Source organism: Coturnix japonica, chromosome 24 (assembly GCF_054131305.1).
Source record: "Coturnix japonica strain WE chromosome 24, WE-NBRP24, whole genome shotgun sequence".
Taxonomy (NCBI): Eukaryota; Metazoa; Chordata; class Aves; order Galliformes; family Phasianidae; genus Coturnix; species Coturnix japonica.
Window position 1 is genome coordinate 9,565,584 of NC_140686.1, and position 19,351 is coordinate 9,584,934.

General features: G+C 52.8%; 1 protein-coding gene across 7 annotated transcripts in view; it reads left to right on the plus strand.

Moving 5' to 3' along the window:
- The window catches only part of KANSL1 (KAT8 regulatory NSL complex subunit 1), a 54,928-nt gene that overhangs the window by 32,170 nt on the left and 3,407 nt on the right, over positions 1 to 19,351 (plus strand). For 3 of the 7 annotated variants that reach the window (XM_015885770.3, XM_015885771.3, XM_015885772.3), the window contains exons 3-10: positions 5,596 to 5,737; positions 8,380 to 8,484; positions 12,240 to 12,355; positions 13,365 to 13,560; positions 15,076 to 15,241; positions 17,584 to 17,769; positions 18,059 to 18,220; positions 18,524 to 18,672. In XM_015885770.3, the coding sequence (XP_015741256.2) occupies positions 5,596 to 5,737; positions 8,380 to 8,484; positions 12,240 to 12,355; positions 13,365 to 13,560; positions 15,076 to 15,241; positions 17,584 to 17,769; positions 18,059 to 18,220; positions 18,524 to 18,672 (1,222 nt within the window). Of the gene's footprint in view, positions 1 to 5,595; positions 5,738 to 8,379; positions 8,485 to 8,705; positions 8,847 to 12,239; positions 12,356 to 13,364; positions 13,561 to 15,075; positions 15,242 to 17,583; positions 17,770 to 18,058; positions 18,221 to 18,523; positions 18,673 to 19,351 lie in introns of those variants that run through there. The other 4 variants (XM_085523559.1, XM_085523560.1, XM_085523561.1 and 1 more) reach the window with 2 other exon arrangements.

Below are 19,351 nucleotides of genomic sequence, written 5' to 3' on the forward strand. Positions count from 1 at the left end.
AGAGGTTTGTACTTTACTCTGTGTAAATGGAGGAGTGGTTTGTGTTGTGAACACTCGGGGTTGGGGGGGATGAGCAGCACCCTGTGGAGGAGGGGGCAAAAAACCTACAGCACTTGGTGGGATATTGCTAATAGTGATGCCTTGTGAGTGGGTTCTCCAGCAGTTCAGTTTTAAAGGAGCGTTTGGAGCACTCCAAAATCACATCATTTCTTTCTGGGCCGTTTGGAGCAATCCAGAATGAAAGTTCAAGTTTTGCACGTGCAGACTGGGATGTGTGTGTGTGCCTGAACTGAACTGCTGTTATATACCAACCTATGGCTTGGCTCTTTGTTTGGCCGTGTTACGTTAGGAAAAGCTGGGAGAAATGGAAGTGGGTTTGTGGGTTTGGGGCTGTGCTGGGGCTCCTCATCACCTGGCTGTGTAGGGTCTGAGCAGAAGGATGGAGCAATGCTGCAGGTAGGAACGTGGTGTGTCCTTGAGAGCCACTGGGCTCAGTATTGTACCCTGCTGACCTCTGTCTACTGGGAACAGAGGGGTTCCCCTGTGTGTGCCCTCAGATGGAGACCTAAAGGGGAATTGTCATATGAAACGAGAACTGAGGGTGCTAACAGAGGGCTGTGATGCTGCAGGCTGGGAACCGAGTGCTGTGCGAGCTGTTTGTGCATCCCCGACCTGCATCCAGCCTGCAATGTCAGGGCAGTCTGTGCAAACCCTGGCCTTGTTCTACTGAGGGATTTGCAGCTTGGATGCTGTGCACAGGAATTCCACCAGCCCTCAGCCCTGCAGAAAAGAGCTCGCAGGCTCATTCAGGCTGCTTCCTTCCCTCCTCCAAGGCATGTGTGCTCTCCCAGGGTTTGAATTACCCCGTACTCTTTTCAGGAAAATAAATAGGGTATCTGTAAGTTTAAACATTAAGGCCTTTGTCAACCCGCAGCGAGTAGCACGGGCCTCCTGTGGATAAAACTATGTTCAGGGAGGGGAGGTCCTTGCTTTACAGTGCATTGGATGGTGGCTGCTCTGACTCCTTGTGCAGCCCTCGGCTCAGTCCTCCTTACATAGACAACTCCTCGATGGGAAAAGCCATGTAAAGGAGCCTGGAGTGGCTGAGAGGTTTTGGGGCTGTGGGCTTTGTGCTGGTGCAGATGTGGCAGGTGCAGGGGGATGTGGCCGATGACAGGGAGGTGAGATGGGATGTTCCCTCATTAATGGCGTTCATTAGTGGCTGCTTGCTCTGCAGGAAGGCTCTTGGAGCTGCCTGGAGCTCCGTCCTTCCTTGGAAAGCCACAATGCTCTTTGTGTCCTCCCCCCCATGTGTTCCTCCAGCCCTCTGGAGCATCTGTAGCAGAAGGGTTTGAACTCAGCGGAACAATGAGGGCTGAGCCTTTCTTCTCCTAATGGGAATACAATGGGATTTTCACAGCTGGAGCATACAGCATTGAGCTCCATGTCCCTGCTCCCTCTGCCCAGCAGCAGCACCTGCCCCTGTGCTCACACTGAACCCGCTGCCATGAAGCTTTGCTGCAGGATCCAGTTGCTCGTTCCTTGGCTCTTTTGCTCCCACTGCTGATGGCAATGCACAGTGTGACCCCCATTAGCCTTCTGGCATCCCCCCCCCCTTTTTCTCTTTCTGTTTCTCTCTGCACTTCTTCACACCGCTGTACCCATCAGCATTAAGATTCCTTTTCCCCTCTCTCACATACAGGGCACACAAACTGTCCTGCTCTCTGTGCCCAGAGGGAAACTCCTGGTGTGGATCCAAGTGAAATAGCACATCTGCCCCTTCCCTTGGCTAAATGACCTTCAGATTTAACACTGATGGGCAGCTTTGTCCTCGCTCTGCCTGTTTTTAGACCAAAGAGGCCATCGTTGGGTTCAGGGAGCCCTGCATGCACCCTTTGGAGCTGTGCATGGCCTCTAGTAGTGGAAAAGGGACGAGCTGGGACTCATTGCTTCCCTGGATGCTGGCACTGAGCGCTGTGCATGGGGTGATGTCCCAGAGCATCATTCCATCCATTCTGCCTTAAGTAAACTCCTGAACAATGAGAAGCACGTCCCAAATAAGTCCCGTTCTGATGCAGCGCCGTTCACCAACCGGAGCCGCCGTCCTGGGCCGGCAGTAATTGAACAGAGTTTCTGTCTTATGGAATATTGATTTACTGCGGAGCGTAAAAATATGCAGTCCTCAGCAGAAGGGCCTCTCCAATTGTTATGCTCCAGGAACTGCCGCTGCTCAGGAATGTGAAATAAATTTTCCCTTGTAACAATGGCTCTCTCCATTTGCATAAGTCTGCGTTGCCCTCCCCGCAGGGCCAATGGTGCCACCGATGGGACAGACCCGAGCTGCTCCATTTGCACGCACACAAAGGGCTCTGCTGTTGGGTGACTGCAGCTCTGACTGCTTTGCACCGTGCCCCGAGTGTCTGCTGTGCTGGGTGTTTGGTGGAGGAATTCAAGGCTCCTTTTGTGCAGGGATGCATTGGGGCTGCTTGCATGGTTGCACTCGTTGCCAGTTCAGGAGCTCTGAGTTGCAAGAGGATGTTTGGGTGCTGGTTGTGCATTGGGTGCAGAGCTGTGCCTCTGTTTGCTGAAGGGAGGTGGTTGGCACGGTACGGTGCTGCTGCCACATCCTGCTTTCTTAGGGCATAGATACGACTTACAATGAAAACTGTGCATCTAGATAGACAGCGGTTGTGTTTTCCTGTGCACTTCAGCCTGGTTAGGGAGGTGGCAGTTGTAAGCAAAGCAGCAATGCTAATAAAGGGCCGTGCTTAGCAAAAAGGAGCGTGCGTTCTTGGAAGAAGTTTGTTGTGAACTGAACTTGTATTTCATCGGGCAGGAGGTTGGTACCATCCCTGCAGGCATTCAAGGCCAGGCTGGATGTGGCTCTGGGCAGCCTGGGCTGCTGGTTGGTGACCCTGCACATAGCAGGGGGTTGGAATGGGATGAGCATTGTGGGCCTGTGCAACCCAGGCCATTCTATGGCTCAATGAGTATCTCAGGGGCCACATCCAGCTCTGACCCCAGCAGGGCTCTGAGCTTCCCCTCAGGGCTCATGCTTCCCATTGGGAGGGCTGGGAGCAGCAGCACATGGCAGTGACTCAGCACCACCAGCACTGTGCTGAGTCACTGAGCACCGCCTGCTCCGGGAGGTGCTGAGCTCTGAGATGCTGCACGTGGGACCTCCATACCCAGCATCATCCCTGTGCAGGAGCTCAGGCATCATGGAATAACTGACCCAGGACTCTTGGCTTCTTTTTTCCCCTTTTTGTTGTTTTTTTTTGCTTCTTTTTAATAGGGATGAACAGAGATGCCAAAACAAACCTTTCATATCCTGACCTGTGCAGGAGCAGCACCCAGCTGAGCACTTTGCATGGCTGCTGCTCACAGGGAAAGCATCAGGCTGTGCTTGGAGCAGTGCTTGCAATGCAGACCATGCATGGCCCTGAGCAGGGCTGTGCACAGAAGATCCCATCAGCATCCGTGGGTTCCATCCATGGGTGGGGGTGGAGAACGAGCTGTTCACGTTGTTTCCTTGGCAGGCAGAAGTGTTGCCAGCAGCTAATGAGATCGTTCTCACTCGTGGGGTTTTCTCTTCCTCCCTTGGAGCCGTCATGTGAAAGCATTGGGCACTTTAACTCTGTCTGCCCACATTGCTCAAGGCAATGCAGCAAAGCGTTGGGGCAGAGCAGTGATCCTGCAGCACAGGGGGATGCAAATTGCAGCTGAGCTGTGCTGAAGATGGAGCAGAGCAATGGGTGAAGTTGGATTTGTATCATCTGAATTGCACTTGAGCAGAGCTTGGCTTTTTATCAGCCTTCTCCCTATAAGCATCGGTGATGCTGGCTGAGTTTCACCTCGCTGTCAGGACTGGTGTTAGAGGATCTCAAAGAGCAAGGAGAGAAAGAGAACAGGGACCCACTGCTTCAAATAGGAGTTGGTGTAACTGTGAGATTTCTGTTGGCATCTTGCTGTTGTTTGGGAGTAGTCCTTGTGCCTGTATGGACACGAAGCATTGCGTTGTGTTCATGCTGACAACCTTTGCCCCAGGGCTGCTGCCCGGCGGTAGGTAACACACGTGCAGAATTAATATGGATAATTGGCCCTTTAATAGAGCTGAGTGTCTTAAACTCTCATCTTTAAAACCACTTTTGTGGTCTGTTGTGTCCTTGCTGGGATCTCAGGTGGCCGTGGCAGCCTGATCCTGCTGTGCCCCATTTACTTGCTGCTGGTACAACAAGGTGCTGTTCAGCCCACTCGGGTGCTCTGTAAGCTGGCACAGGGAAGCAAAGGGAAGGCTTGGGAGCTCTCAGCAGCTTTCTGCCTTCCTCCTGCACTGATCTTGGTCCCCAGAGAGCAATGCTAAGGCTGCAGAGCTCTGGTGTAGAGTCCAAAGCTTGGGGAGGTCTGACGTTGGGCTTGACCCAAGGCTGCTGGAGTCGAATTGCCTTCAGCTTATGCAACAAGAGTATAGAAGAGGTCAGTTCCTGGAGAAATAACGTGTTCTGGGAAGGCTTGTGCTGAGCCAGGCTCAGCAGGGGGCTCTTTACATGGTGCAATATCCCAGAGGGCAGAGCTCGGGCTGGTGCAGGTCTTAGTGAGGCTGGGGAAGCCTGCAGGCTGCTGGTGCAATTGCTTGCGGTGCTGGGAATGTGCCTTCATCTGCTGGCACCAAACTGGAGCTGCTGTGCAGGGTGTGGGCAGTGGGCATCAGTGGGTTTTGTTTGCACTGTGCAGACACCGTATCCTGCATCAGAAGCACTGCAGGGGGATGAGGGGAGGATTTACACATACTTTGCTCTTTGTGTTCCCGTCGTGTTGTTGTAGCAGCTGACCATAAAATGCAATGGTGCAGTCCACGCATCAGCAAAAGCACATTTATGTTCCTACTAGGCTGCATTTGGTGCTTGCAGCAGAGAGAAGGCAGGTAGGAAGTCAGCTGAGGGCTGCAGAGTGTGTGGGTTCCCCATGCACCCACACGTGTTGGTGTGCTCTCACCTTCACTCTCAGCCATGCAGATCAGAGGTGCAGCTCACTCCGTAATATCTGATGGTTTTTCTCAGCTTCTTTGTTTGCTGGGTCAAGCCACCTGATGCAAAAATGATTTGCTGCTGCTTGCTTTCCTTTGCAACACCTCCTTGAAGGGCAACAGCTTTTGCAAGGCACTGTGAGCTCCCTAAACATGATGGGTGCATTGTGAAGCTTGCCCTTGTGTGGCCACATGCTCTGTGCTGATGTCGGGGTATATTTCTTGACCAATGGTTCCTTGCAAAGAGTTTGGGAAGTTTTGTTCCAGAAGTGGGTCTGGCTGCAGCCAAATGGGACCAGAGCTGCTGGAGTAAAACCTTAACGCCTGCATAGGCAGAACTTCAATCAGTGGGTACCCAAAGTTGTTTCATGTCGCCTTGCACAGACATGGCTTTTACAGCCTGTCTATGGCCGGGCTGGTAGTCATTAGCAGTGGCTAGATGGTATCAGCCGTGCCATTCAGCGTGTTGCTTTTGATCTGGCTGTCAGTTCTGCTGGGTTTTCTGTGGGCTGTATAATTAAAGTCACACTCAAAATCATCCCCCCCCAACCCGCTGTCTGTTCTTCCAGGAGACGAAGGGCAGAGTGGAGATGGGCAGCAGACCGTGCAGCCATCGTCAGCCGTTGGAATTGGCTCCAAGCTCACGTCTCAGACCTGGAGTATCGAATCCGGCAGCAAACGGATATTTACAAGCAGATCAGAGCCAATAAGGTGAGCGCTGTTGGGATCCCGGGGGGGTTCTGCCCTTTCTGCCTCCTGCTGGTTCTCTTCTCATGCAGTGGGGGATGCGTGTGCAAAGCATGATGTGTTTTTTCCCATCCCTGCATCTCATATTGTGAATAATGGGGTTGCTGTTGGGCATGGGCTGAGTGCAGTCCTCTTCCATGGTGACACAAAGAGCAGCACCTCAATTAAGAGCCACTCTTTGGGTGCTGAACAACACTTGCTTTTGCATGTGTGCTGCACTCCTCCATCACTCCACTCTTTCTTTCTCTTTGGGAATATCTGAATATGGGGCTTAAGAATTAAGAGACCTCCTGGGGAGGGCTGGGGGCTGTGGAGGAAACCATCTTCAGGTGCTTATCTGATGGCACAGCCTTAAAGCTGAATCAGGGGGGAAAAAAGGGACTGCAAGTGCTGACCTTTATGGAAGGAATTTTGTTTTCAAACTTGCTCTCAGAGGGCAGGAGAGTGGGGGAGAGCAGAGAAGGGATGAGGCAGGGATGGTTATCAGGACTTGTTCAGGCGTGTGTGTCTGAATGTCAGCCCTTGGAGGGAGGAATGCTGGGTTTGTGGCAGGCAGGATCCTGGTGCTGCATCCATTTACAGATCCTTGGGAATTCAGTCCAGCAGGCTCCCTGAGATTTATGGCCTTAAAGGCACAGGCAGGGGAGGAAGGCTGTGGGCCTTTACACAGCTATGTAGAAGAACAGGCTGAGGGGTGAGTGAGGGCTGTAAAGGGCAGAGGGGAGAGCACGGCTGTCTGGGTGGAATCCAGCATAGAGAGAAGGCAGCCCCTGGGAAGTGGTTGTTATATCCATGAATGAACCAGCATCAGAAAGGTCCTTCCGCCTTGCAGGTCCTGCAGGGTGGTTGGGAAGTGTAAAACCCCAAATGGCTCAACATATATTTGCTGAAAGATAAGGAGAGGCAGAAAGGAGCAAAGTGAAGGAGAAGATGCAGTGCTTTCAGCAGGTCCTGGAAGCTTGGCAGGCCTATGGGATGGCCTCACCATGGCTACACGTGTCCTGCATAATTCATCTAGGGTTGCAGTCTTCAGGTCTGAAGGGAGAAGAACATGATGGTGCTGTGTCAGAGTTGAAAGGTACATCAGCAAACAGCCACCATCCTGGCAGGGCTGCAGATCACCTCTACATCGTGCTGCTGGCATTGAGCTCAAGGGTACTTGGAAGGCGTGCTCTGGTTTTGTCAGTGGGGTAAGACTTAGCAAAGCAACTTGCAGCGAATAGAGAAGGTGAGAGTGAATCCACACTTCAGTAGTGCAAAGGTCCTTGTGGAATGAGCTTCATTTCCAGCTGTATGAAGGCAGTCATTGAAGAGTTTGGAGACAGGTTGGTTTCTTCATCAGAACTCAGCTCTGGTTTCTTTGGCCAAATATATAGTGAGGTTAAAATGCAGCTTCTGGAGGCACTGAGAGTCACAAGAGCACTGATAGCAGAGCAATGTGTGCTGCAGCTTCCTTGCTTCTAGTCCTGCCTCATGTGCCATGCAGGGATGGCTGAGCTGTGCTGCAGCACCTGGGGATGGCTCTGGGAGCAGCACTGGGATGCAATGGCTTGCTTTCCTAGGGGGATTTTTTAGGAGTGTGGGAACAGCACAGCAGTGTTTAATTGATTTTAGGCTCCCAGCCTCCCTCATCTACTGAACGTCCTTGGAGCTCAGAAAGCTACAGAAAGCAGTTTTGTTTATCCAGAAGCTTGCTGCTTGCTAATTGCTGGTTGGAGGCCATGTGTGGTTGTATTCAGTTCATGAATGATCTGTTTTTAAGGGTCTCTCATACAGAAGATGGTGTGAAGGCACAGGATGAGCCCTATGGGGGCTGGGGTTGGTCCGGTTCATGGTTTTGGTCATTGACACCATTGTGTGCAGGACTTTGGTTCTGTGTTCTTCAGGTTCTCTGTGCTGCCGCCTTATGGTACAGCTCAAATTAGGAGTAATTATCATGATTTTGTTAAACTTTGTGTTGTTGAGAGAGAAAAGAGCCCAAGCTTCGCTTGGAGTGAAACACAAACAGGACAGAGTGTGTTAACCGTGATAAATCAGTGCTCTGCCACCAGGCTTTGTCCCGCCAGCTTTCCAGCTTTGTTTATCAGCACTTATTTTCTTCCTTATTGAATTTTGTATGTGTGACTTGGAAAAAATCTGCCCCGAGTGACGATTCTGACCGGCTGATTTTTGGCTGCTGCTCCAGCTGCTTTGCTCGGAGTGGCAGCAGGTTGCACCAGTGCTGTTCCAGCAGCCTCTTCCCTTTCTTTGCTGCAGCAAAGCATTCCCTCTGCTCTGCTGGCTGCAGTGTCCAAGTGGAGAGCAGGGAAGGGTGGGATGCTGTGGCTGCCCAGTTTGGCCCTTCTGCCCAAGGCAGCAGTGGGTGCTCATGGGCTGCAGTGTGTGAGTTGGCTTCGGCTGCCTCCTGAGTTCAGCTTCGGTGTCAGGGAACTCCGGGCAGCGAGGGATTCGGTTTGGCATCACGTCTGAAGAATGCTGTGGGAATGCAAGCCTCGCTGCAACGTGGTTGTCATGTTTGTTTTCTTCCTGAGGACGATGGATGCGCCGTTGCTCTGCTGGGTCCAAAGGAGCTGCATTTAATCCACGTTCTGTTCCCTCTCTTTCAGGGGCTGATAGTCCTCGGTGAAGCATCACCCCCTGACCCAACAGTGGATGATGCATCCCGTCCCATTAGTGCTGATGTGAAGCTGGAGCCCGGCGCAGAGCGGCTGGTGAGTGCAGCAATGCATGGAGCACAGCGCTCCCATCCCCCAACCCAATGGGATTCACCCTTTGGGAATGCTGACCCACTGCTCTCCCCTCCCGGTTTACTTTGGGGTTAATAAATGATATGATTTAAACACCTTTTAGCACAGAGTTCCTTGGGGTACCTTTGTAATACGCATTAGCATTTTATGAAGCTTAAAAATCCCAACTAATCCTTTCCCTCCAGCAAAAAGCACCTCAAACTGAGAGCAGCACAATTAGCGAGTGCTTCTGAAGATGTGACTATTAATATCTGCCTGAGCTTTACCCCTCAGAAAGGGAACTAATGATTTTGGTGAGATGCTCTGGAAGCGATGCCGAGCACCAGGTATTTATTATTTAATGCAGAAATGTAGGGCACGGAGCAGAGGCTGTTCGGGGTGGCTGTGATTACTTTTGATCCTGAGGGACACACGGACGTATTACAGCAGAGGGTTCTGAAGCTGTGGTGTGGAATGGGGTGATGGCTGCACTATTGCTGGCACAGACCAGGATGCTGCTGGCTCACGTGCAGCCAAACACCCCCAGCTCCTTTGTGCAGCTTTCCAGTTGCTCTGCCCCAAACCTGCAGCCCTGTATGGGCTTGGAGGTCCCTTCCAACATAATCATTCCATTCTTCTGTGCCCGGAATCCATAATGTTGAACTTTGAGTGTTTTCTCCTCTCATTGAGTAGCCTATCAGGAGTGATAATAGGAAATACTGTGAGGTCTGTGATTCGCAGCGGACCACAAGGGGTTATTCCAAGTGAGTGTCATAAAACATCTCCTCGCTTGACGTGGCTTCGAGATGCGTGTTTGGAGCCGAGCTCTTTAATTAGCAGATTAGCTCAGCCCAAACCTCTCGACGTGGTGCAGAGCAGGAGGGTTTCATGCAGGACTGGGATCAGAGCAGAGCCACAGGGCACAGCATTACGCAGTGTCTGCCTTGAGCTGAGTGTCCGTCTGTCACCCCCCCATTTCCATGCTTTAACCCCAAAAGCTCTCAGTGAATAATAAACAAGTGCTGGGACAGCGTGCTCTGATCCTCTGCAGAAATAACATGCAGCAGGGAGTTAGTTGGCTGCTGCTGGGAGCTGACCTGCAAATAGGCCGATAACGGAGATGAATAATCAAATTGTAGGGTTAGGATGAAAATTTCCGTTCTTATCTAAGTCAGGATGTTTATCTGATGATACCGGTCTGTTTTCAACCTGGAAACGTGCAGATGGAAGAGCTGTGTCCCTTCTGGCTTTGTCCCTACACGTTCTGGACACTTGCCGTATATTTAGGTATCATCTCTGTATGTATAGGATAGAAAACGTCTCTGGATGTGGTGCATAGGAAAGAACAGGCTTGCTTGGCCGCTGCTGTCTGGTTTTGCTGCTCACAGCCCATCTCGCTGCTGTTACTCATTTCCTGCTTGTTCCTTTTCTCATCCCTTTCACTGGGACAGAAGCTTTGCAGTCAGATTTTTATTACTCCAGCCCAAGTGCTGCACAGATCCCATCTCTTGCAGGTCTTGGGGGTAACAGCAACACAGAATAGAGTCTTAGAATGGCTGGGTTGGAAGGGACCTTAGAGATGGGGTGGTTCCAAGCCCTGCCACGGGCTGGGCTGCCATGTAGAAAACCACAGGACGCCTTGAATTGGAAGGGACCCACAAGGGTCGTGGAGTCCAACTCCTGATAAATAGCTGCTGAGCAATAAGGAGCAACGTGTGTGCAAAGGCAGCGTAGTTACTGTCGAGTAGGTCGAAGTAGCTGGTGCTTGGCACCTTCTTTGAGTTGCTCCTGCCTTGCTGCAGGCCTCCTCCTGAAGCAAACCTCCTCCTCTCCATGCTGTGCACGTGGCTGCCCGCTCTGCATCAAAGCTGGAGGTGTGAGCAGCAGAAAAGCTGCCCTCGGGCATCCATCCCTTGGGGGGCTGTGCCTGGTCAGTCTTGCTCATAGGGGTGGGGTGTTGAGTCACAGCTTGGTCTGCTCACAGCTCAGAGACCATTCCTGTTGCATTAGGCTGCCTCTTAGGCTGGAGTGCTGCTTATCGTTTTGGAGCTCCTCACGCTGCTTAGAATTAGATTCTTCTGTTGTTTTTAAGCTGGGAGAGGTCTGCAGTGCAAAGTAAGGGGAGGCAGTGCCTCCTGTCCCATTCCCGGCCCTTCACCTTGGGGTCTTAGCTCCCAAAAAGCCCCTTTGGTCAATGGGAATCTGGGCTGTGTGTGCTGGGGCTCTGGTTGGTGTGTGGGACGTGACTGAGGGTCCTGGGAGGAATTAATGCTGCCGTCAATGAGGGGCCAGGCTTTGCAGAGCAGGCTGAGTGATGTCTGCTCTCTGCATTAGGAGACTTGGGAGGTGTCCTGAAGGCTTTGGTGGCTCAGACTGGAGCACGGCGATGGTTGAAGTTCTGCCCTGTGAGCTGCAGAGCTCAGCTCTTGAAGTCACCCTGCTCCACAGCAGCCCCCCGTTCAGGTGCACCCCTCCGTGGTGCGATAGGACCGGCCTGGGATGGTGCTGATAAACGGCTCGATGCTTTCCAGCCCCTCTGCTGCGTGTTCCTATCTCTAAAAAAAACAACTCAGAGAGCGCTCTGGATGAGAAGTTCCTCCTTTAAGGCCTTTCCTGGAGGAGAGAATAAACACCACGTTTCCAAAGAGCCGATGAGTCACGCAGTGCCCTCCCACCCTGTGCCTCCAGCAGAGGCGGTGGGTGATGGCTGGGGCTCAGCCAGAGGGCACAGCTCAGCCTGCAGCTGCAGGAATGGGGCTCCCGCTTGTGCCTGGGGCAGCCCAGCAGCCTTGCATGCAGACAGGTGAAACTTTGTATTGGAAGCATAGGAAAGCCTGCAGAGTTCCTCAAGACAAGTTCCCTGCTCCATCACAGTGCTCTTCCCTGGCTGTCAGGTCCCTGCTGTGCTGGCCATAGCTCCATGCTGGTCTTTCCTTAAGCTGAAGAGCAAAGAGGGAAGATGTTAATAGAAGCGAGGCCTGATGCTTCTGGGAAGGAGCCCAGGGTGAGCAGGGGGCTGGCCGGACGTACAGATAGATAAGTCAGTCCTTTTCTTTTGTCTCTTTTTTTATTAGCACTTGAAATGCACCACCGCCCTTTGCGTGCGCAAAGGGGGAAACCCAGCTAGAGAGACATTGGCAGAGAGTGCAGGAAGTGCTGCAAGAAGAAATGACGTTTAACCCCAGGGGAGGAGAGAAGAGGAGAGTTGTCTGAGAGCAAAAGGAGCTGCACGGAGGTGCCCGGGGCAGCAGCTTGCTGCACTGTGCTGGCACCAGCTCCGTAGAGAGCAGCGATGCTACAGGCAGGGCTGCAAAGCAGCGTGGCCATCCTCTGCTTCCCCTGCTGCTGCTGTTTGCCAAGTGGGGCTTCTGCCTTGCTCTGTATTGCAGTGCTGCAGTCGTGCAGGAGCTGCTGCTCACTGAGGTCAGGAAGGTTTGTCTGCTTTTCGCACCCCAGGCAGAAGGAGGGGTTTCTGTCTTGCACTTTGTTCCTACTTGCTTTCTTCTGACAAAAAGGTGTTTCCAGCACCGTGTGCATCAGGCAGTTCTGCTTTAATGGAGTTGGCCCGTTCAGGCCCTAAAACCACAGCCTGTGTGCATTCTAATTGGGAAGATCTTGAGTAGTTCTGCATAGAAGCCTGAGCTGCACTGCAGCATCCTCAGCTGGAAACCAAACTAAGGCAACTGTGAGCATTGCACATCTCTAAATGTGAATGTATCATCTCTCTCCTCCCTCCTCAGAGCGTTTCTGGATCGCAGCCCTTGGACAGCTTGGGTCTGTCTGCTGCAAGTACTCCTGAGTCCCATCCCACCAAGCCCTGTGGAGCACCAAGACCCGTCAATGGAGTTATCAACACGTAAGCTGCTTCCCCAATGTACATAGAGCTCCGTGCCCAGCCTGTATCACGCTGTTAGTAACGGGGTGGGTGATGGGATGAATGGTTTCCTTTTTGGAAACAGAATAATAGTTCACTAGTGGATCGTGCTTGGAAGCTGTGCTGGAGGAGATCTCCTGCTTGAGGTTTTATGCAGCATTGTTTTCCTGAAAATGGAATGAAACCGAGCTGTGTTTACATGGGCAGGCCCTGCAGGCAGCAAGCATGTTCAAAACTGTTTCTTGATGGGTATTTTTAATGCAAATGGTGTGATCCAGAGATGAGAGGCCTGCTTGCAGTTATTCTGCAGCAGGATCTGCAGACCATTGGCCTGTTTTTCTGGAAATAGGGAGAACCTTAACTCCCATTGATTCCATCAGAAATGAGGTTCTCTCTGTGTTGTTTCTCCAGGTTGCTCTTGCTAAGAAGGTCTTAAAAGGGCAAGAATAGAAACTAGCAAAAGCAATTCTCCAGTGCTGGAGGATGGTGTCAGGGTTTGAACTTTGTGGTGGTTCTGGCAGTGGCTGTAGAAATGCATGCTGTGCACCTTGGGCAGGATGCTGCAGTGTGAGCACATAGAAATACCCATAGACCTGCTCATGGCTACAGCTGCAGCACTGCAGGCCGTGGTACAGCCCTCTGTGTCCCTGTAGCCTGTCAGCTATGGGGCATCAGGCCACAGGGCTCGAACGTTTTGCATTTTTAGATGTGAAACACTCATAAAATAGGCATGGAAAGGCTGTGTGGGTGCGGAGCTGTGCTGGTGTTTAGTAGGTGGCATCATGCATCAGTGCCACAGCAGGGCAAGGATGCTGCATGTGGGCAGGAACCTCTTTGGTGTGTGGAACAGGAAGGTGAACATTGCACTTGGTGCTGAGGGCTATTGGAGGGATGGTTCCCAAGTGTTGATCAGAAGTTTATGTCTCTTTAAGTGTGACCGTGTCTGTGAGTGATAGAGGAATAACGCTCTGCTCCTTGTTGTTCTCTCCAGTCTTCAGCCTGGCCTGGCAGAACACGCTCAGGGAGATGGCCAGGAAGCTGAGGAGCTCTTGCATAAAAAGCAGCGGCTGAATGTGGTCTCTTCAGCTTCAGATGGGACGTGTGTGGCCGCCCGCACGCGCCCGGTGCTGAGCTGCAAGAAGCGACGGCTGGTTCGACCCAGCAGCATTATGCCCCTGTCCAAAAAGGTGAGTGCTGCTCCTTTGTGCTTTACTCTCTTTTTCTGCTCTACGTAGCACCAGCTGTGCACCAAAGGAGCTCCCACACCCCATGGGTTGCTCTGCTCTGCTTTGCACAAAGACATCTCCGCTCTTTGGGAGTGTTTGTGGTTACAGAGAGGGGAGGAAGAGCAGCCCAGGGGCTGTGGGAGAAGTAAAGGAGAAATGAAGAAGCTTTTGGTTTGCTGCAGGTTTCTGTTAGCTGTCATCAGTGTTGGATTCTGACAGAGGGGAGGGTTCTTTTCATAACCCACCCATCCTAAGGTAAGCTTCAGGACAGGGGGTTCAGCCTGCTAAAATGGGAGCAGCTGAGTGAAGCAGGTATAGGAAACACAGATACTGAATACAGGAATTAACACAGACCCATTATTAATACATTATTTTGTGCTCCTCCCCACCATCCCTTTCCCACATGCAGAATTCAGCTCCGTTTATTCCCTGAGCATCCTATGTGAGGACAAACCATGCTCCATCCTTCTTAACTTCCTTCAGGAGTGCCACGAGCTGTCAGTTGGAGAACAGATGCTTCGAAATAGAATAAGGACGGGGTTTTGTTTTTTTCTTAGGATTGCAGAACTATGGATGGCACAAATCCACTTAGTTGTGTTTGAGTCACAAGTGTTTCAAGTCAAACTTAATTACCACAAAGTTTCAGGGTTTCTCGCTCTGTGGGGGATAGGGTTTAAAGGAGCTCAGAAAGAAGCATTCTGCTGAGCAAAACAGATTCTGGGCCAGCTGAGTTGGCTGAAAAGTGGGAATAATCAGTTCGCTGGGGGTATTTCTGTGCTTTTACCCTCATTGAGCAGGATTTGGTTCGTTTTCCATCACTTCTCCCATTCCAGCTCTCTCCTCCAAGCTGCTTGCAGCCCTTCCCAGTTGTACTGTTATTTGCTAAGGCTTAAGGATATTATCTCTTCCATCATTCGAGTCATTAGTGGAAATTATCTGAATAATACCAGACTCAACAGACTTCACGAGATCTGATTCGATGGATCCTTCCATTTCAGTGGGGGGTTCATCGGTTGCTGGCTCTGCCTGTTTTACATCCAGTTGTGCATCTGCACCACGATGGTTTTTTATACAGAGGATGTTTATATAAAGTCTGTGGGTCTGTGAACTGAAGGTCCCTCCTGGTTTAGAGACCAAGACTGAAAGCCATCTCACTCGCTGTAGGTGTCAGCTCTTGGCTGGCGGTTCCCTGTCTTGTCTGAACTAGAAGGTGTTTTTCCTCCCTGACAACAGAATTGTGCTGTCTCATGGTTTTGTAAATGAGGTTTTCAACCCAGATAAACACTTTTAATCAAGTCTAGGAGATGCTGTGTGCAGGCAAGCAGTTGTTCTCGGCAGTGTTGATGCAAGGTCCAGACTGAATCAACAGGTTTGCTGCAGGGTGTTATAAGATCAGGGTTTATTTGATGATCTATCAAAGGGCAGCATGCAAAGAGAGCCCTGTGGGATGCTGAACTTCTCTGTGCCTTTCTCCAGGTCCACCGGAACAGCCTGGCACGGTGCAGCTGTGATGTGAACCCCTCGTGTGCTCTGTGTGGTGCCCGCAGCTCCGCGGCGCTGGAGATGCAGTACGATGCGCCGCTGCTGGAGCGCCTCTCGCAGCTGGACTCCTGCATCCATCCCGTTCTGTCCTTCCCTGATGGTGAGCACAGCAAAGCAGGGCTGTGGGGAGGGGGTTGGGGGGTCAGGCTGGGTGCTGACATGGGACACCAGGGGGTGTCTGGGGCTCGAGGAACTGTGCAGCCTTCACCCCCAGGTGCTGGTGTGCTGGAAGCAATTAAGACCATGCTCTTCATCTGCACGTGCTTTTAGGAGCTGAGCATTTGCTGCAGCAGAAGACAGAGTGTTGGCCGGGGCCTGAGAGTCTGTGCTGGGTCCTGTGCTGGTGTCATAAATAGCATAATCTGAGTTGGATGGGACCATAAGGATCCTTGCATCCAACTCCATCACCATCCAAACATCAGACCATGGTGACTGGTGGTCACAGACCTCAGCAGAGCTTATTTACCTGCATGAAACCACTTGTGGACTGGTGGAAGCTGCAGGATGTTTCTTTGACCTTGTATGGAGTTGTCCACGATCTCGAGTGGGTCAGAGGGTACAGGAGGAAGGGACGTTCCCATTAGGCTGCTGCTGCTCTGACTAAAACCTATTGGCTGCATGAACTGCTCTCCACCCATCATCATTTCCCTCTGACCACAGCGAGGTGCAGATGATCTGAGTGGGCACTCTTGCAGGAGAGCTGAGCTGTCAGCAGGACAGGGCAGAGGTCTCCCAGTGGAAGGGGATGGCTGCTGTGGGGAGGGTGATGTTCTGCTGCTCGTGCTTGGGTGGGTCAAAGCCTTGTGCTCACAGATGGTAAATTCAGCTCTGCACAGACTTGGTGCAGCAGCGTGGAGTGCACGGCGGAGCTTTAACATCTTCTGAAGTTCTCTGTCCCTTCTCTCTTCTCCTTTTTCTGCTCGGTGTGATTTGTAGCTGGGAGTTTGGGGATGATGTAATAACCTTGGTGGAAGGATGTGAGCCGTGCTGGGCTCGGCGCGGTTGCCATCTGCCGGTCCTTGGAAGCTCTGCACCGTGGCTGTGACCATCACAAGGGCAGCACAGTTTGTTTGCCTTTTGTCTTTGTGTTTCTGCCTCCTTTCAGCCTGGCCCATCCTTCCCCAGATGTGTCAGCTGCTGACGGTGGAATGTATTTCCAGGAAGAGGCAGGAGATGAGCAAAGAGCGGAGGCTGTTTTCCCCTCAGGGCCCTCTCTGAGCCCTCCCTCCCCTTTGGGATCAGTCTGTGCAGGCTGTCAGTGGTTGAACAACTGCTCTCACACTTTGCTGCCCACATGGATGGGGCTCAGTGAGAGCTTTAGCACCAGGGTCTTCTAAACACGGCTGCTCTGGCTTCTTGCTCAGCATCAAGTTCCCCTGTCAGTGACTGCAGCCTGCAGCCCTGTTTGCCCATCCTGGGGCTTTCCAGCCTCTGGAATGGCTGGGGATGGATTTCCATCTCAGCTGCTGAGACTACCAGCAGGGCTGCCATCCCTTCCTGCTGCCCTCTGAGGTCATCTGCAGTTCCCAGATGCTGCAGCAGCTCCGAGTTGCAGTGCTGGCCCCTCTGCAGGGCTGCTGGGCACCTCAGCTCCTCGTGTGGGCTCTGGGAAGGTTCCTCTAAGCTCAGGGTCGCTTTGGAGTCCCTGCAAAAACATGGTGTGAGATCTGGGGGAGGAACGGTGCCGCTGGGGGAGATTGTTGGTCCAGCTGATGGTTTTTAGAGCCGACCCCATAGCGTGGCCTGTCTGCACAAGGAAAGCACCAAATAACCCCATTAGTGTTCCAGCCTTCAGCTGAGGTCAGGAGAGCACGTCTGTGCGGGACTGGGATGCAATGGAGCTTGAGGAGTGTGGACAAGAGGAGCGTGTGCCCCACTGCAGTGCACGGCGTGGTCTGAAAAGGCAGCACAGGCCGGGCTGAGTGCTCTGGGTGCAGCTGTGAGCACCCTGGGGGGCTGCTGCTTCCATGGGCCCTGCAGTGTGCTCATTTGGAGCACCCTTGGTTCCATGGCAGATGCCCTGCCATGCAGATGAACTTCACACCGTACCTGTTTGGCTTCTGGCCTGACCTGAAGTGGAGGAGTTAAGCTGAACTTCTCTCTTCCAGTCTGTATTCCTGTAGGTTTGATGAGCTGAGATATCCCAGAGCCCTGGAAGTCAGATCACAGATAGCACAATGGAGCCACGTGCCTTTTATTCTCCTGCCAGGATATACCTGGGTGTGAATCCTGTATTACTGTGCTGCTCTCAAAGAGCTTCAGGTTGGGAATGCTGGATCCTCACGTAGCAGCTCCTCCTTGAATACACAGGCAAACGTGGCTGTGCAGTGATGACCCTCTATGTGTTGGGGCAGTTCTTGCTGGGGTCTGGGAGGTGATGCTGGATCCGCTGCTTCCTGGTACACACTTAATGTGAACTCTGCATTTGCTTTCCCTCCGCAGACGTGCCGACCAGCCTGCACTTCCAGAGCATGTTGAAATCCCAGTGGCAGAACAAACCCTACGAGAAAATGAAAGCTCCCAAAAAGCTCTCGTTCAAGCACAGAGCCCCCATGCCCACCAGCAGCCTGACCGACCCCGCTCGCAAGGACCGCCACAAGCTGGTGAACTCCTTCTTCACCGCAGCCAGTAAGTGCCCCCCTGCTGTTGGTAACCCCAAAGCAGTGCGGTCCGGGAGGAGAGAGGAGGATGGATAGCCTTCAAACGGAGCCTTTGGGGCTGAAGGGGCCGTTTGTGCAGCTGCTCCTGGCTGTAGGGACCCTCCTTGCCCAACACCAGGCCGTGCCCATGCAGAGCTCTGCCCGCTGCATGACGCCATTGAGCCGCAGCATCACAGCAGTGATGCATTCATCCCATGCCCGCAGAAAGAGAGGTGAAAACTGGAGTTTCATGGCTCTTTCTCTGTTCCCCTCCTCAGAGCGCTCACAGCACAAAGCCCAGGCAGACAAAGCGCACAGGCCGCCCTTAGACGATTTTATGGCCGTGTCCAAGGCCGAGAGAGCGCCTGAGCGCTCGCTTGTCCAGCCTCCCGCCCATGACAAAAAGCGATTACGCGACTGCTCATCTGAGAGGAGTGAAGGTAGGCTGCCAGGCCAGGGCGCTCGGGGGGAGCTTGGGCTTTGCTGCTCATCAGCCTGTCTCCCCCTCGGAGCAGAGGGATCGCACTGCTTCTGGGCCTCCTCACCGCACCGTGCGCCCCGACTGCTGCTCCCCGCAGCCCCTGACGAGCTGTTTGCAGTCACAAATCGCTTCTCTTTCCTGCAGGGCTCACCTCAGCATTGGCCATTTCTGGCACAGATGGTCCTTTTCTCCTTCCTACCCCCCCACCCTTATTTTATTGGTGCTAATGTGGCTCTTTGTTTTCTCCTCCCTCCCCATGCAGTGCTGAAGCATCACACGGACGTCGGTGGCCCGAGCTACTTGGCAGCAGCTGCGACCCATGCACCTCACAGCCCCATAGCACGGCAGCTGTCCACCTCCTCGGAGGGCTCTGCTCCCACCAGCACGAGCTCCCAGGGCACCTCCGGCACCGTAAGTATTGCTGTCTGTGTGGGGAGCTGCTGAGCTCGGCTCTCAGCTTCCCAGCATCTTTACCTCGCTGGTGATGGGATTGTGTTGGCTCTCCTGCTGCTCTGGCTTTGGGTCTGCTGTGCTCCTGGCTGTGCACGGAGCCGGCTGCAGTGACAGGTTCACTGTCAGTTCAGTAAGTGCTGGTGAATGTTCCCGTTCCCAGTAGCCCACTGGCTTTGCTCCATGTCCGGATTCTGGTTACTGAAGATGTCAGGGGATGCCAGGAAACGGAGTGGAAGAGCTGAGCACCAGCAGCGCGAAGCTGCTGACACAACAACAGCTTCTGCTCTGGGATTCTTCCCCTTTCTGGACTTTTCTCTGTGTGTTGGGCTGTAAATTGGGCTGAGGATGGGACTTAGCTGTCGTTGTACCTGGGGTTGGCTCATAGTGTGTGCTGAGACATGCTCAGCCTCCCAGAACGGATGACAGCATTTGGAACCTTTGTGGAGCTGTTTCTGGAAGCCATCAGCGAGCAGGACCCAGCTCCCTCCTGCTCTGTTCAGCTCTGAGGTGTCCTAGGAAAGCTCCTGGTCTCTGTGTGGTGCAGCCCCTGCTGGGGATCCAGGCTTTGGGGGCTCAGAGCTCACTGTGTGCCTCTGTCCTTGCTCTGAGCTCTGGGGCTGCCACCTCCAGCCGGGTT